Consider the following 16,553-nt stretch of genomic DNA (forward strand, 5'->3'; position numbering starts at 1 on the left):
GCTAATGGCTTATCAATTTTGCTTATCTTTTCACAGAACCAGTTTTTAGTTTTGTTGATCTTTGCTATTGTGTCCTTCATTTCTTTTTCGTTTATTTCTGATCTGATTTTTATGATTTCTTTCCTTCTGCTAACTTTGGGGGTTTTTTTGTTCTTCTTTCTCTAATTGTTTTAGGTGTAAGGTTAGGTTATTTATTTGAGATTTTTCTTGTTTCTTGAGGTAGGATTGTATTGCTATAAACTTCCCTCTTAGAACTGCTTTTGCTGCAGCCCATAGGTTTTGGGTCATCATGTTTCATTGTCATTTGTTGCTAGGTATATTTTGATTTCCTCTTTGATTTCTTCAATGATCTCTTGGTTATTTAGTAGTGTATTGTTTAGCCTCCATGTGTTTGTATTTTTTACAGTTTTTTTCCTGTAATTGATATCTAGTCTCATAGCATTGTGGTCTGAAAAGATATTTGATACAATTTCAATTTTCTTAAATTTACCAAGCCTTGATTTGTGACCCAAGATATGATCTATCCTGGAGAATGTTCCATGAGCACTTGAGAAGAAAGTGTATTCTGTTGTTTTTGGATGGAATGTCCTATAAGTATCAATTAAGTCCATCTTGTTTAATGTATCATTTAAAGCTTGTGTTTCCTTATTTATTTTCATTTTGGATGATCTGTGCCTTGGTGAAAGTGGGGTGTTAAAGTCCCCTACTATGATTGTGTTACTGTCGATTTCCCCTTTTATGGCTGTTAGCATTGGCCTTATGTATTGAGGTGCTCCTATGTTGGGTGCATAAATATTTACAGTTGTTATATCTTCTTCTTGGATTGATCCCTTGATCATTATGTAGTGTCCTTCTTTGTCTCTTGTAATAGTCTTTGTTTTAAAGTCTATTTTGTCTGATATGAGAATTGCTACTCCAGCTTTCTTTTGATTTCCGTTTGAATGGAATATCTTTTCCATCTCCTCACTTTCAGTTTGTATGTGTCTCTAGGTCTGAAGTGGGTCTCTTGTAGACAGCATATATATGGGTCTTGTTTTTGTATCCATTCAGCCAGTCTATGTCTTTTGTTTGGAGCATTTAATCCATTTACATTTAAGGTAATTATCGATATGTATGTTCCTGTTACCATTTTCTTAATTGTTTTGGGTTTGTTATTGCAGGTCTTTTCCTTCTCTTGTGTTTCCTGCCTAGAGAAGTTCCTTTAGCATTTGTTGTAGAGCTGGTTTGGTGGTGCTGAATTCTCTTAGCTTTTGCTTGTCTGTAAAGGTTTTAATTTCTCCGTCAAATCTGAATGACATCCTTTCTGGGTAGAGTAACCTTGGTTGTAGGTTTTTCCCCTTCATCACTTTAAATATGTCCTGCCACTCCCTTCTGGCTTGCAGAGTTTCTGCTGAAAGATCAGCTGTTAACCTTATGGGGATTCCCTTGTGTGTTATTTGTTGCATTTCTCTTGCTGCTTTTAATATTGTTTTCTTTGTACTTAATTTTTGATAGTTTGATTACTGTTTCTTGGCATGTTTCTCCTTGGATTTATCCTGTATGGGACTCTCTGCACTTCCTGGACTTGATTGACTATTTCCTTTCCCATATTAGGGAAGTTTTCAACTATAATCTCTTCAAATATTTTCTCAGTCCCTTTCTTTTTCTCTTTTTCTGGGACCCCTATAATTCGAAGGTTGGTGCCTTTAATGTTGTCCCAGAGGTCTCTGAGACTGTCCTCATTTCTTTTTGTTCTTTTTTCTCTATTCTGTTCTGTGGTAGTTATTTCCCCTATTTTATCTTTCAGGTCACTTATCCATTCTTCTGCCTCAGTTATTCTGCTATTGATTCCTTCTAGAGAATTTTTAATTTCATTTATTGTGTTGTTCATCACTGTTTATTTGCTCTTTAGTTCTTCTAGGTCCTTGTTAAATGTTGCTTGTATTTTCCCCATTCTTTTTCCAAGATTTTGGATCATCTTTACTATCATTACTCTGAATTCTTTTTCAAGTAGACTGCCTATTTCCTCTTCTTTTGTTTAGTCTGGTGGGTTTTTACTTTGCTCCTTCATCTGCTGTGTACTTCTCTGTCTTCTCCTTTTTCTTAACTTACTGTGTTTGGGGTCTCCTTTTCGCAGGCTGCAGGTTTGTAGTTCCTTTTGTTTTTGGTGTCTGCCCTCAGTGGGTAAGGTTGGTTCAGTGAGTTGTGTAGGCTTTCTGGTGGAGGGGACTGGTGCCTGTGTTCTGGTGGGAGGGGCTGGATCTTGTCTTTCTGGTGGTGTGTTTTGGGGTGTCTGTGAACCGCATCCAGTGGTGTGTTTTGGGGTGTCTGTGAACTTATGATTTTAGGCAGCCTCTCTGCTAATGGGTGGGGTTGTGTTCTTGTCTTGCTAGTTGTTTGGCATGGGGTGTCCAGCACTGGAGCTTGCTGGTCATTGAGTGGAGCTGGGTCTTAGCATTGAGACAGAGATCTCTGGGAGAGCTCTCACCGATTGATATTACGTGGGGCTGGGAGGTCTCTTATGGTCCAATGTCCTGAACTCGGCTCTCCTGTCTCAGAGTCTCAGGTCTGACACCCGGCTGGAGCACGAAGACCCTTCTGGGAAGTCTGAGGTCTTCTGCCAGTGTTCAGTAGGTGTTCTGTGGAGCTGTTCCACATGTAGATGTGTTTTTGATGTATTTGTGGGGAGGAAGGTGATCTCCACCTCTTACTCCTCTGCCATCTTGAAGGTCCTCCCGGCAGGCAGATTCTTAACTACTGCACCACCAGGAAAGCCCTGGACTCATTTTTAAATGGACTCTCAACCCAACCTCCTCATCTTAACACTCTGCCATTTCTTTATTCACACTAGGGATACCTGATACCACCAATTCCTAAGACTTTTGTGGTTTTATGGTATAATTTGGCCTGGTTCTTACTTTTCCCCTATTGTTGCTTACTATCCAGTTTTTGTTCATTTTTTTGGCCTTTCCACACGGCTTTCGGGATCTTAGTTCCCCGACCAGGGATTGAACCCAGGCCTTCTGCAGTGGAAGCGTGGAGTCCTAACCACTGGACCGCTGGGGAACTCCTACTATTCAGTTTTCTTAAATGACTTATGTAATTTATCACTCTGCTGCTTTACAGCTTCCAAAGCATTTAAGCTATTGTCTCCTTTCCCATGCACCACATCCTCCTGAGTTTATAACTTAGAAGAAAATCCTTTATTGATTTTTACTTAACCCTTGGGGAAGGAGCACTCTGTTTAATCTGTCTTTTTTACCTAGAAGTCCCCTTTTGTTGGTTGTTTCCATTTTCCCTCCTATGATGAAAGCAGTCTAGCAATCTGGTCTACTTATCTTTACTCTCCTTTCTGTCTCCCAGAGATGTTCCCCATCATTTACACGCTCACTCTCGGTGCCTGAGAGTGCTCGTTACTCCCACCTTCACCAATATCTGGCTTCGTTATTCATTCATTCACTCATTAATGTATATATTGCTCATCCTCTATGCACGTGGCTGAGTGGTAGGTGCTTGCCACCATCATGAGTAGGATGGAGCTTGTATTCTAGAGAGAGAGTTAAGAAACACATACTTTTTGAAAAGTAGAGTTACAGTTTGTGAAAAGTTTTCTAAAGGGAGTAAACTGGATCGTAGAGGGAGACTTGGGGTACCAGTTTCGAGACGGTGGTTGAAAAAGTCCTCTCTGAAAAGGTAGCGTTTGTTTATTTATTATTTTCTTTTTAAAAGTATTTACTGTGAGAGATTTTAAACATAGGCAAAAGTGATTCCACTTCCACTAATGAACTCTCATATTTATCACAAAGTATCAACAATTATGAACGTTTTGCCAGTCTAGTTTCATGTATTCCTTCCCCCCCATCTTTTTTGGCTTCAGTTCTTTAAAACAAATCCCAGACACATTATGCTACCCTTAAATTAATCTGCATCTCAAACTGATAGGGATTTTTTTGAACTTAATCACCATTATCACATTTAACAAAATTAATAATTCTTTCACATCATCTGATGCTCAGTACATATTCAAATTTCCCTGGTTGAGTCCAAGATGTCACTTAATAGTTGGCTTGTTCAGGTCAAGAGATCCAAAAAAAAAGTCCTCACATTGCATTTTGGCATGTCTCTTAAGTCCTTTATCTGAGAACAGTGAATTTCTAATACTTTAAATAATTCTCTTTACTACCTGGGATTCTTCTATAAAAAGAACTTTCTCTCACCAGCTCATTGATTATTCTTTTTTAAAAAAATTTTTATTGGAGTATAGCTGATTTACAATGTTGTGTTAGTTTCTGCTGCACAGCAAAGTGAATCAATCATACATATACATATATTCACTCTTTTTAAGATTCTTTTCCCATATAGGTTATCATAGAATATTGGGTAGAGTTCCCTGTGCTATACAGTAGGTCCTGATTAGTAATCTATTTTATTTTATTTAATTAATTAATTAATTAATATATATTTTTGGCCATGCCATGTGGCTTGTGGCATCTTAGTTCCCCGACCTGGGATTGAACCCGGGCCCTCGGCAGTGAAAGCACCGAGTCCTAACCACTGGACTGCTAGGGAATTCCCAGTTATCTATTTTATGTATAGTAGTGTGTATATGTCATTCCCAATCTCCCAATTTGTCCCTCCCCTCTCATTGATTATTCTTGAAATGCAGAGATCACAGAGGAAGGACTGGATAAGTGCTGGATACTTTCACTTTAATTATCAAATTTCAGAGAAACAAGTTGGTGCACTAGTAACCTCCACTGTTAATCAACAAGGTCTTGTTTGTTTGTTTAGCATCATTATGAATGCACATTTTTACTTATCTAATGTGTTTTAATCCATTAAGATCATTATTCTTTTTTTTTTTTTTTTTTTGCCACGCCATGCAACATGCAGGATCTTAGTTCCCCCACCAGGGATCAAACCCGTGCCCCCTGCAGTGGAAGTGCAGAGTCGTAACCACTGGACCGCCAGGGAAGTCCCCAAGATCATTATTCTTTATGATACTCAAATTATTCCTTTAGTCTAGTGGCACCCCTTAGAGTTGGCTTCTTTGTCCTTTTGTTGTGGTCCATAGATAATTCTTGAATAAGCATCCTGGCTTGCTAGTTCTCTTTCTGCACATACTCCTGGATTTATTTTCTCTACTCCTAAACTTCTTGGGATATTTGCAAACCAGTCATAAACTTTGTCATCTCCAAGCCTTTTCCTGGGCCGATTTCTTTGCCTAAAATGATTTTTCCTGTTTACGCCTCCCAACTGATTTAAGTATCTTTCAAGACTCAGCGCCAAATGTTGGCTACAGTCTGGTGAGACCCTAATCATAGGAGCCATTTAAGCCGTGCCTGATTCTTGACTATAGGATTTGGGAGATAAATGTGCATTGCCACTAAGTTTGTGGTAATATCGTTACACAGCAAGAGATGACTAATATACAACCTTTATGAAATTAGGTCCTGTGTCTTTTTTTTTTTTTAATATTTATTTATTTATTTATTTAGGCTGCACCAGGTCTTAGTTGGGGCACGCGGGATCTTTTTTTTTTTTCATTGCGGCATGCATGCAGGATCTAGTTCCCGGACCAGGGATCGAACCCGGGCCCTCTGCAATGGACCAGGGATTGAACCCGGGCCCTCTGCATTGGACCAGGGATCGAACCTGGGCCCTCTGCATTGGGAGCATGGACTCTTACCTACTGGACCACCAGGGAAGTCCCAGGTCCTGTGTCTTTTAGCATGCTTGTATAGAAGAAACTTTGATATTGGATAGGGGTGCTAGTTAATAATAAAGTTTCATTAAAATGAAAGTTATACTTTGCCATGTTGGGAGACAGTTCTCCATGGGTCTTTCACGTTTCCGCTTGTTGCTTGGGGGGCACTGTCTGCCCTCGTTCCTTTGTGCAGGAAACAGCCTTGGAAGATAGAGATAGTGTCTACTTCTGGAGCAAAGGGCAGGTTTGCTCACAGCCTTAGAAGATGGAGATCGTGTCTCCCTTGGAGCCAAGGGCAGACATTCTTACTACCCATTATTAAAGATTTGGGTTTCCTAAGCTCACTGTTCTTTCCTGTGATGCAACCCAGGGTGCATGTAGATGTCATCCAGGCTTCACATCACTCTGTGGGAATTTGGACTCAGGGAACTGGCACAAAAATGCTGATGCTCTGCTGTAAGTAACAAATTATTCTTCATCTTTGGCCCGGCAGTTTTCTGGCTTCTACCAGCATTTATGAAACTGTGGCAGGCAGAGAAGGTAAAAATCTCAAACCGCTCAGAGTTCTTATAAAGCTATAGAAATGATGTACAGCACAAATTCACTTGTCGAAATTGGAAAGCCTCCCCCCCCCTTTTTTCAGCGGTGGGAATATAAATACTATACAAAGTTACCTCTGAACCTATTAACTAGTCAAGTGAGAATCCAAGCCTTGTAATTCTTCTCTCTCAGTGTATGGTGTCCCTCTTTCTCTACCAACTTCAACTACCCACACTTACCTGGTAAAGTCTCACAACGGCTAAGAATACCTTTATCGGGACTTCCCTGGTGGTGCAGTGGTTAAGAATCCGCCTGCCAATGCAGGGAACACGGGTTCGAGCCCTGGTCAAGGAAGATCCCATATGCCGCGGAGCAACTAAGCCTGTGCACCACAACTACTGAGCCTGTGTGCCACAACTACTGAAGCCCACATGCCTAGAGCCTGTGCTCTGCAACAAGAGAAGTCACTGCAATGAGAAGCCCGCGCACCTCAACGAGGAGTAGCCCCCGCTCGCCGCAACTAGGGAAAGCCCACACGCAGCATTGAAGACCCATTGCAGCCAAAAATAAATAAATAAATAAATTTATAAAATAATAAAAATAAAAAAGGATACCTTTATCATGGAGGGATTTTAGAAAGTATTTCCTTAGTTGTTGCTGGTTACATTACCATCCAGGGAATGACTGCTTGGTGCCATTTGTAGCTAATGCCCCCATTCAGTACCATATAATAACATATTCACTGTGCTATGAAAAAGTCCATTACAGTCGCTATTTCAAGTCTTGCTGCCTACTAATTTAGCATTTATAGCCAAGAGATCCAGAGGCTTAAAGTAGTAAAATATTGCTGGATAAAGTCAGAATTGGGAAGCAAGAACTTAATACAAAAGGTACTAAGCAAATTAACCTCAGAGTTGCCTCTGTAAAACAGAGTTGAATCCAGTTGAGTTTCCACATTGCACCTACTCTCAATTTAATCTCTAATTACAGCTCTCTAAAATTGTTGTGTTTTTCTAGGGCAAAGTAGGTTACTGAGATTTGAAAAGGTAGCATTTACATTGTGGACTCAAAATATTGTAAACCGTCTCTTTGAGAAGGGAAAATTTAAAACTGGAAAAGTAAATTCCCCTTTAAGATGGGACAAGCTTTGATTAAACGAATAAAACCTCTAATTTCCTAGATGTTTAGACTTACTGTTTGTTCAATGCAGTGCTGTAAATTGCCCCGATGTTGAAACTGTTTTTACAAATACTGGTGAGACATATTTGGGCCAGCCAGGCTAGCCAGAAGTTTGAATAGAGAAGACATTGTGTTTTATATGCTGCGGGGTTTATTACCCAAGGTCCCAGAAGGTAAGGTTTTGCTCAAATGCATGTGAAACCTGCCTCTTATGACTGCAAATTAGGATGACAAGTGGTCCCAGCTTGCTTGGGATGTCTGGTTTTAAAATGGAAAGTCCTGTGTTTCAGGGAACTCCAGTCCTGTGAAAACATCATAGGCGGAGGCCACGGAGAGGCATCTTGAGAGAATTTATGGGCAGACAAGGGAACATCCAGGAGGAAGAGCTGTGCGAACCCTTTCAGTAACTCTATTCACAGACTGGACGATACGCAGCACAGGACACACTTTGGGGACTGTGTTCTCGAAAACATAGAGCTGGAGGCAAATTTGATGAGTGCTGAGGCTTTAGCCCACGATAGAGAGAATGAAGGCAAGGGAAGGATGAGAAGCACTGCGTTGGCCACTGCCAAAAACTCAGCTGACTGCTTGGCAGGCGTGCCCACTCAGCCACAGAGGATGTCTGGCAGGCTGTGCAAAGAAACCATGCTGTAGAACAGTCCATCAGAGGGAAAAGAAAAGGGAATTTATGTCTCTGGCTCCTTCCTGCCTTGCTCCTCTTGAACAAAATTTGCCTTGATCTAAATTTGCTCCCTACACTTTTGGGTTTCTGTCAGCTTGCACACCCCATGGGGAGGCATTCCCTCCAAGCCAGTGCCCCAGGGAGTGTGACAATGGCCTGATGGCACAGCAAAGCCAGGGCAGAGGGCCTCGTCCTCTGTGGCAAGTGGCTGGTAGTGGGGCTGAGAGGGCTGGTGGAACCAGCCTATGGTGTCCCTTTCTCTAGGAGGGCCCAGGTATGGTCAGGCCATGGTGGTGGCTGAGGTGGGGCAAGAGGTGGAGGGTGGCCCTCAGAGACTCTGAGAGGCAACTGGGATATGTCCTGATGCTGTTTCTCCCAGAAAGACCAGGTCATGGAGGAAGAGGACTTAGAGGGGGAGTGGCTGAGGGGGGACCCTGTAGGAGGAAATAGGTAAAAGATAAAGGCAGAGCATGAGGGATGTGATTGTTAATTTGACCTCACGTGTACCCTCAGGGCAGGGATGTCTGGGGATATTTTGGTCTCAAAGTCTAAGATAGACTAAGTTCTATCTTGATCCCTTTGGGCTGCTATACCATAAACTTATGAACAACAAACATTTATTCTTTACAGTTCTAGAGGCTGCAAAGTCCAAGATCATGGTGCTGGCAGATTCAGTGTTTGCTGAGGTTGTGCTTCCTGGTTCATTGACAGCTGTCTTTTTGCTGTGTCCTCATTTGGTGGAAGGGGCCAGGGAGCTCTGTGGGGTCTCTTTCATAAGGGCACTAATCCCTTTCATGAGGGCTCCACCCTCATGACCTAAGCACCTCCTAAGGCTCCCACCTCCTAGTATCATCACATAGGCCATTAGGTTTCAACATAGGTATTTGGGGAGGGGACACAAATATTCAGTCCTCAGCAGGCTCCTTCCTGTCGGAGTAAAGCCTTCTGAAAAGAGGCCGTTTGAGCTAAACCCTGAAGGTTGACATTTCAAATAAAGAGATGAGAATGAGCCAAGATACCAAGATACCACGAAGTCCAAGGTGTGTTTGGAGACCCTAAGGAGGTAATTTTAGTGAAGACATAAAGTTTCAGGCAACTTTATATTTCTGGATAAAGAATTTGAACTTTATTTCTCAGGCAATAGGACTCCTATCAATCCTTTTAACATAGCGACACCACGCAATGGAAGATTAGAGCTCAAGAGAGTTATACATTTTGCACAAGTGTGATATTGTACAGTTGAATCCACAGACAGGGAGGGAGGGGTAAAGCTGGGGTTCTTAACCTGGATCTATGAATTGCTAGGGGAAGTCTCTGTGAAGCTCAGATTATTACACGCAACGTTTTTATGAGGACCTCTATACCTTTCATCAACTTTTCAAAAGGTCCGGACCCCCAAAAGGTTAAAGTGCACTGGTAAAGAGAGAAAATCAATAGAGTCCCCACCGTCCCCCAAGCCTGGAGGCATGTACCTCCCATTTGGGGGTCAGGAGGCGAGAGCGAAGTTGGCCAGAAAACCTTCTAATTTATAGTTAGGAGGCAGTTCAGGCTCATACTGACATGACCTGGAGAAGATCTGGACGCCAGGAAGATCCTATCCCAGTACAGGCTGAAGGTATAAATAAATACCCCGCAAATTCTTCCTCGCGTTTCCGTCGGGCAACTGCGGAGGCGCTAGGACCGCGGGAAGGCCGCTCGCTCGCGGCGAAGCCCCGCCTCGGCGCGAGGCAGGACGGGAAAGTCAACATGGACGCGTCCATTTGAACATCTCGCCTGAGTGGTTCTCCCGCACGCCTGCTTGTCGTTAGCAGTCGTGTCCGCAGCTGCTGCCCAGTCTTCCTCCGGAATAGGGGAGGGAGAGGGAATGAGAAGCTGCAGCGGCCGCGGAGTCACCGTGACCGTCCCCGCCGCCATCCTCGGGCCCCCTCGGCCCCCGCGCCTCCGGGGAGCAGCCGGGGCTCGCCGCGCCTGACGCGTCTCGAGTCACACAGGTATGGGCCCGGGCCCGCAGCGCCTGGTGGTTCATCGCCTGTCCGGTAGCGCTCTCACCCGCCCTGAGGCCTACCCGCGCGCGGTGACCCGGAGGGCTGGGAGCCCGGGGCGGGCCCTGAGCGGGCGCCAGAGCCAAGGGGACCCCAGCTGGCGGGCTGGGCTTTACGGGCTGCACCTTCCTGCTCCACTCTGCGCCGGCTTCCTTCCTGAACTAAGCGCGGTGTCCCGTGTGGGCCTCAGCTTCTAGATCAGCCCCTTGCCGCTCTGATACGATGTTCTGAGACTCAGGCTCTTAGATTTGTTTGTTTCACCTGACCCTAAAGAGGCCGGGGAAGCTCTGCCTTTTTGCGGAGTCTCAACTCAGGGTGTCTTCTGTGTGCATTTGGATTTACTCTTGAAGCAACTGTGTGGTTACCTCTGGCGGGGTAGTTTTTGTTCCTAGTAAGCAATGCTGATATCTTGTTTTATAGCATATCAATTTAATACAATACTTTCATCTGTAGCTCTTTATGTTGTCCCCTAATAAGTAAAAACACATAAAAATTTGGGGTATTGCAAAAGTATTAAATGTGTCGCCTTAATTAGGACAAAGAGATATTGTACTCTGAAAATAACTACAGTTAATACTTTTGTAATTTTCTCTCAAAGTTTTAATAGAGTAACATTTCAAAATGGCACAACTGAAGTCGGATGAACTCGCAAGTTTTTTAATGTTGGTTATCTTGTTGACTAGAATATAGGAAGACCAGCTGAATTTTATTTTTTTTTTGTAAGTTTTATAAGGTACTGTTTTAGTTATATCTCAAGTTCAGGTCTTCTCAATTCTGAATTTTAGCGGGAGGAAAATAAAAATGTTTTGATTGTGGCATATGGTTATGTCAGGAATAGCATTTAATTCATAGCAAAATAACTTTGACCCTAGAGGAGCTGCATAGGAACTACAAGGGCTTTGAGATATTGCAGGAAAAAAAACCCTACTGATGCCAAAAAGACCTCAGATGAGAAATATAAGTCAAATTTAGTTAAACTTTTAATTGTGAGTGCCGTTTCAAACCCTTTAAAGTTGTCTATGGTGCTGTGGTCAAATGTTGGTTTTGATCTGTGTTTGAGGATCGTAGCTTAAATGTGATGCCACAAAATCCATTTTTAATGTAGGTGTTTTCTTGGGGAGAGAACTGGCATCCACCTTATATGCCACATTATACAGTGAATTTTACTAGGTGTCAACTACTGTATGTAGAAATGTTTTGGAAGTAAAGGGGCATGGTTCCACCCACAGCTCAGCCACATCTTTATAGTGATAAGCTGTACTGTAATGGGTTGTGTTAATTAAAAGCTAGGACTCATAAATTTGCTGCAAGTGTGGCTGTCCCATGGCCAGAGTTCTTCATGCCTTGGTTTCCTGTGTTTGGACCTCAAATTGGAATTGATTGTAGTCATATGTTTAGGTGGACTGGGGTGTCAAAACTACTGGTGACATTTGACAGTTTATTAGGTCTTTTGTGGATTGGTCAGCTGAAACGAGTAGTTCAACTTGTGATGAATTAGAAGTAATATGTGGTTTTTTGTGGGGTTTTTTTTTGTTTCATTCCAATATGCCAGTGGTCCTTGAGGTGTGCTTTTCAAATGAGTTTCCAACAGCTGAACAGAAATGACCTTAAATGTTGAGAAGCCGGGCAGTCATGGGACTATTAAGTACAACTTGTCTAAATACTTCATATGTGAAGTGTGGAAAAACTAGCATATAGTAGTAGGAAACATAGGATAGGTGTTGTGGGATGTAAGTGCTTGTCTCAACCCAGTGGTTTCCTTCAGTGGTAACCGTCTATTGGTCAGTCTCCAACTAAAATGTGGCGATAACTGTAATCACCTGAGAGTCAGATCTGGAATGACCTTTGATGTTATAATTACTTGTACACCTGCAGTGTAATAGGATTGACACTCATCCAAGGATTAATGACTCTTCTGTAAACTTTTATGATATTTTATTCTGGTTTTAACTCTAGAAGCTGACCAGAGTGTGTTTGAATTCATACAGAAATAATGTTGATATTTGGAACCCATGTCGAACTTCTATGAAGAAAGGGCAACAATGATTGCAGCCGGGGATTTGCAGGAATTTGTTCCTTTTGGTCGAGACCACTGCAAGCACCACCCTAATGCTTTGAACCTTCAGCTTCGCCAGCTGCAGCCAGCGTCGGAGTTATGGTCTTCTGATGGTGCTGCTGGCTTGGTGGGATCCCTTCAGGAGGTTACGATCCACGAGAAACAGAAGGTTCCGTTAAGTTTCCCATTGTATTTTTGAAACACAGAATGTTGTGATCTACTTGTAATTTAAGGCTACCTGCAACTGAGAAATGAGTATAATGCTACTTCTAGGGTAGTGGTTAAGATTTCGTAATTTCAGTCAAGACTAAAATAATGACTTCATTGTATTATGGTGTCATAACCGTTTATTTAGACATATAACTCATGGTTGTATAATAAGTACTATGATTATGGTCCATTCTAAACCTCTTTCTCTTCCCTTAGTATGTGGGGACCAGATTTCATGTTGTTTGATTATTAGATGGTAGAGTTAGAAATAGTCCCTGCTGCAAAAAGACTTACATGTTTCTTGAGAACAAAAAAAATGCCACATAAGTAGATAAAGTACTAGTTCTTAAATAGGAGAATGAGATGTTAGCGTGTGTCAGAAAATCAGTCTTTCCCACCTTATTCCACTCTCATTCCATTTGGGATACCAAAATCTCAGGGAGAGGAAGTCTGTGTAGTTAGAAATCTGAACCTTTCTCTCTCCCATTTATTTTGATGAGTGGGACAAGGGAAGGAAGGTGAATGTATATTTAGTTGTGAAGCAGGGAAATCTACCCTGTGAATAAACTCCCACAGTGATTGCCACGTGCACCTTCCTGCCCCCTCTCCATCACTTCCCCATGCACCTAATATACCATTTTAGTTTCCCTAGCATGTTGGTTTCATTTTTGGATCTATAGATATGGTATAATTTTTGTTTGTTTATATTTTGGTCAAATAATATAGTAGTATAATATAAAACATTCTGTAAGGTATATAATACACATATGCACACACCCCACTTTGTTAATCAGTGGCACTAAGCTTCTAAGAATTGGGCTTAGATTGAGTCTTTCTCCCCAGGCAAAGAGAGAGTAGGAGACTTGTCTCTGAATGATTATTGATTTAATTAATAAATCCTGCTCCATACTTTGGAAAAAAGTGCTTGAACATGTCCTGCATGTGTTAATTTTTAAGGAGAGCTGGCAGTTAAGGAAAGGCGTAAGTGAAATTGGAGAAGAAGTAGATTACGATGAGGAACTCTATGTGGCTGGAAATATGGTTATCTGGAGCAAAGGAAGTAAAAGCCAGGCACTGGCTGTTTATAAAGCGTTTACAGTTGACAGTCCTGTTCAACAGGTGAGTTGATTTGAATTTTAGCATTTGATTGACTACTTAACACTTAAAAAAGTTTTTGTCCTAAAATTTAACAGAAATAATAAAAACTGTGTAATGGTCCCAGCAGCTGGGTGTCCATTTAAAAAATTTCATGTGTTTTCTGTATCATTTTTTTTACACCATCCTTTGTCAATTTAATGATAGTCTTTAAACACTGTTCTTGAGTAATTCAATTTGTTATTCTCAATAAAAATTTCTAAGACATTGAGGGTACAAAGAATACTGTAACACATGATGATTATAACTGATTGCAGAGTATTCAATAAATAAAAATCTGGTTCTTAGTGATAATCAGAAAGAGAAAGAAAAAAACTAACTTGTTATCATTGCAGTTGGCTATTACACCTAACTCTAGTATGAAAATCGGTAATTAAAGGGAAGGAATTAAGCATTTGCCCTGCCTTTCTAGGAAGACGTGCAGTTCATCTCGAGTTAATGAAGGAACACCCTTATTTATGGACGAATGCCAGCTAATAAATATAGAAAGAAGGGTAGAGTTAAAAAATCACCACTTTGTAACCTCCAATGTAATAATGGATTCAGAAAAGGATTGTTAATGGATATTAACACTCTTGGGTGAAAGGATATTACCATGGCACCAAGGTATTACCCTGTGAATTACTTGCTAAAATGGACTGGACATCAGGTGCTAGAAGAAAATTACATTGTTTTTCCTCAGGTGGGATGACGGTTTTGTGGTTATATAGGAATACATCTTTAGTTTTAGGAAATGCACGATGAAGTGTTTAGGGGTAAAGTGTCATGATGTGTGCAATTTTCAAATAGCCCCAGCCCCCTGCAATTCCACATGTACTCAAATACCCTTAAACAGGTATGGCAAAATTCAGGTGAGACAGATGTTCACTGTACTGTTTCATCTTTTCTTACTGAAAGTTTTTAGAATATCAAGTTGGGGGAGAAATGAAAACATTTATGTTGGTTGCATTAATTGTTAGGCTACTGACAGGAGGTTTTAGAAGCTTTTTACTCATGTGAAGTTCCCCATTTGTAGACACTGAAATCGTACCTCGACACTGCTTTTTTTTTTTTTTTCCATGAACTATTTCCTGATGAGTGTTGTACTCTTCTAACAATTTATTAGGAAGGGTAAACTGAATTATTCCCAAATTTGAGAGCATGTGTGAAAGCATTTCCATCCAGGAGTGTTGAAGCCAGTGCTCTTTTTGCTGATAATTTCCCCCTCATGTAACATTGTGAATGTATTTAATACCACTGAAAAATGGTTAAGATGGTAAATTTTATGTTATGTATATTTTACCACAATTAAAAAGACACATAAAAATGCCATTAAAAAATTTCCATAAGTGATTGTCAAGCATACCAGTTGAAGTTTAACGGCTTTTCCTAGTTTGTATATATATTTTTAAGATGGGCCCTTAAGAAAGGGAAATGTTTTTCTAAATATTCTTTCTGGTGAGTTGAAGAATGATAAGATTAGGTAAGTGGAGATTATAAAATAGCTTGGCAATTTTCAACTCTTCTGATAATCTTTAGCTTTGTATAAGATATAGGGTTTAATACAGGTTGAACCACTATTTGAATTCACTTTTGCTGCAAAGCTTCTATCTAGTAGGTTTCTTGATTTTGTTTTCCCTTTTCTTTTTACTTGCAAGCATAGTTTATCTTTCCTTAAGATAGTTATCACTAATCAGTCTAATTTTATCTTATTTTTCTTTGTTCCCATGGTATATGTGTTGAGCTGATGAGGAGGGACTGTTATGTAGGTGACACTATTACTTAGATACCATTAGTTAATAGGTCATTATTTAGATGTAATTTTCTTAGGTAAGCATTTTGTTTTGATTTTAGGCATTGTGGTGTGACTTCATTATATCACAGGATAAGTCTGAAAAGGACTACAGTAAGTTTCTTTTTGAAATTTTGTTTGATCTTATGATGATTCCAAATGTTTATCTCATTTTTTTTTCATTCAAAATAAGTAAGCCACTAATAATGGTGGATTAGCGCAAGCATTTTTATATTGTGCATTAAAGAATTTGTGCTGTTGGGAATTGCAATTTATTTATTTTTTAAAAATTTATTTATTTTTGGCTGTATTGGGTCTCCATTGTTGCATGCGGGCTTTCTCTAGTTGTGGTGAGCAGGGGCTATTCTTCGTTGCAGTGTGTGGGCTTCTCATTGCGGTGGCTTCTCTTGTTGCAGAGCACGGGCTCTAGGCACTTGGGCTTCAGTAGTTGTGGCTCTCGGGCTCTAGAGTGTAGGCTCAGTAGCTGTGCTGCACAGGCTTAGTTGCTCTGCGGCATGTGAGATCTTCCCGGACCAGGGCTCGAACCCGTGTCCCCTGCATTGACAGGTGGATTCTTAACCACTGTGCCACCAGGGAAGTCCCGGGAATTGCAATTTATGATTATTGGGATTTTTTTTTTGAAAACAATGCATATATCTTGTTGTACTCTCTCTTTTCAGGTAGTGATGAAGTAGAAAAATGCATATGTATATTGCAAAGCTCATGTGTTAACATGCATAGCATAGAAGGAAAGGATTACATAGCTTCTTTACCTTTTCAGGTAAACTTGAGTGTTTCAATGTTTTTGTGTTTTATTGGAGAATATTCTTGAATTAATTGGTTTCAGAAGTATTGCTACTCTCATGTCTTGTAATCAAAAATGTTATTTTTACTGAAATAAAATTGTAGTGGCTTACCATTTCCATCCTTTGTCTTAAAAATAAATTATTTAGTGAAGTGAATTATGAAGTCTTTTCTGAGAGGTTTCTTTTCAGTTTAAGTGACATATAAGAAATCATTTTGGTTTTATTCAAGCACTTGAGCAGTATTAGTCTTTCTCCTGTATCTCATTATCTTTTTCATGCCCTAATGCTGTTGTTACACTTTAATCACATTGTCACTTTGGTACTGATATTAGCTACTGGCAGGAATTTCAGGTCGAACTTCTCTTCCTTAGATTTGATTTTGTCTTAGATTTACTTGTTAGAATTACTTAAAAAAAATTACAGTTA

The 16,553-nt window shown here is 40.6% G+C and overlaps 1 protein-coding gene across 2 annotated transcripts in view; it reads left to right on the forward strand.

Annotated features, from left to right (window-relative positions):
• Window positions 1-9,841: 9,841 nt before the first annotated feature.
• Window positions 9,842-16,553, forward strand: part of ANAPC1 (anaphase promoting complex subunit 1) — a 97,973-nt gene continuing 91,261 nt past the window's right edge. For both annotated transcript variants that reach the window (XM_061210786.1, XM_061210785.1), the window contains exons 1-5: window positions 9,842-10,078; window positions 12,118-12,354; window positions 13,353-13,514; window positions 15,384-15,435; window positions 16,002-16,102. In XM_061210786.1, coding sequence (XP_061066769.1) covers window positions 12,142-12,354; window positions 13,353-13,514; window positions 15,384-15,435; window positions 16,002-16,102 — 528 coding nt within the window. In that variant the 5' untranslated portion in view covers window positions 9,842-10,078; window positions 12,118-12,141. The remainder of the gene's footprint in view (window positions 10,079-12,117; window positions 12,355-13,352; window positions 13,515-15,383; window positions 15,436-16,001; window positions 16,103-16,553) is intronic.

Source organism: Eubalaena glacialis, chromosome 14 (assembly GCF_028564815.1).
Source record: "Eubalaena glacialis isolate mEubGla1 chromosome 14, mEubGla1.1.hap2.+ XY, whole genome shotgun sequence".
In the NCBI taxonomy this organism is placed as follows: Eukaryota; Metazoa; Chordata; class Mammalia; order Artiodactyla; family Balaenidae; genus Eubalaena; species Eubalaena glacialis.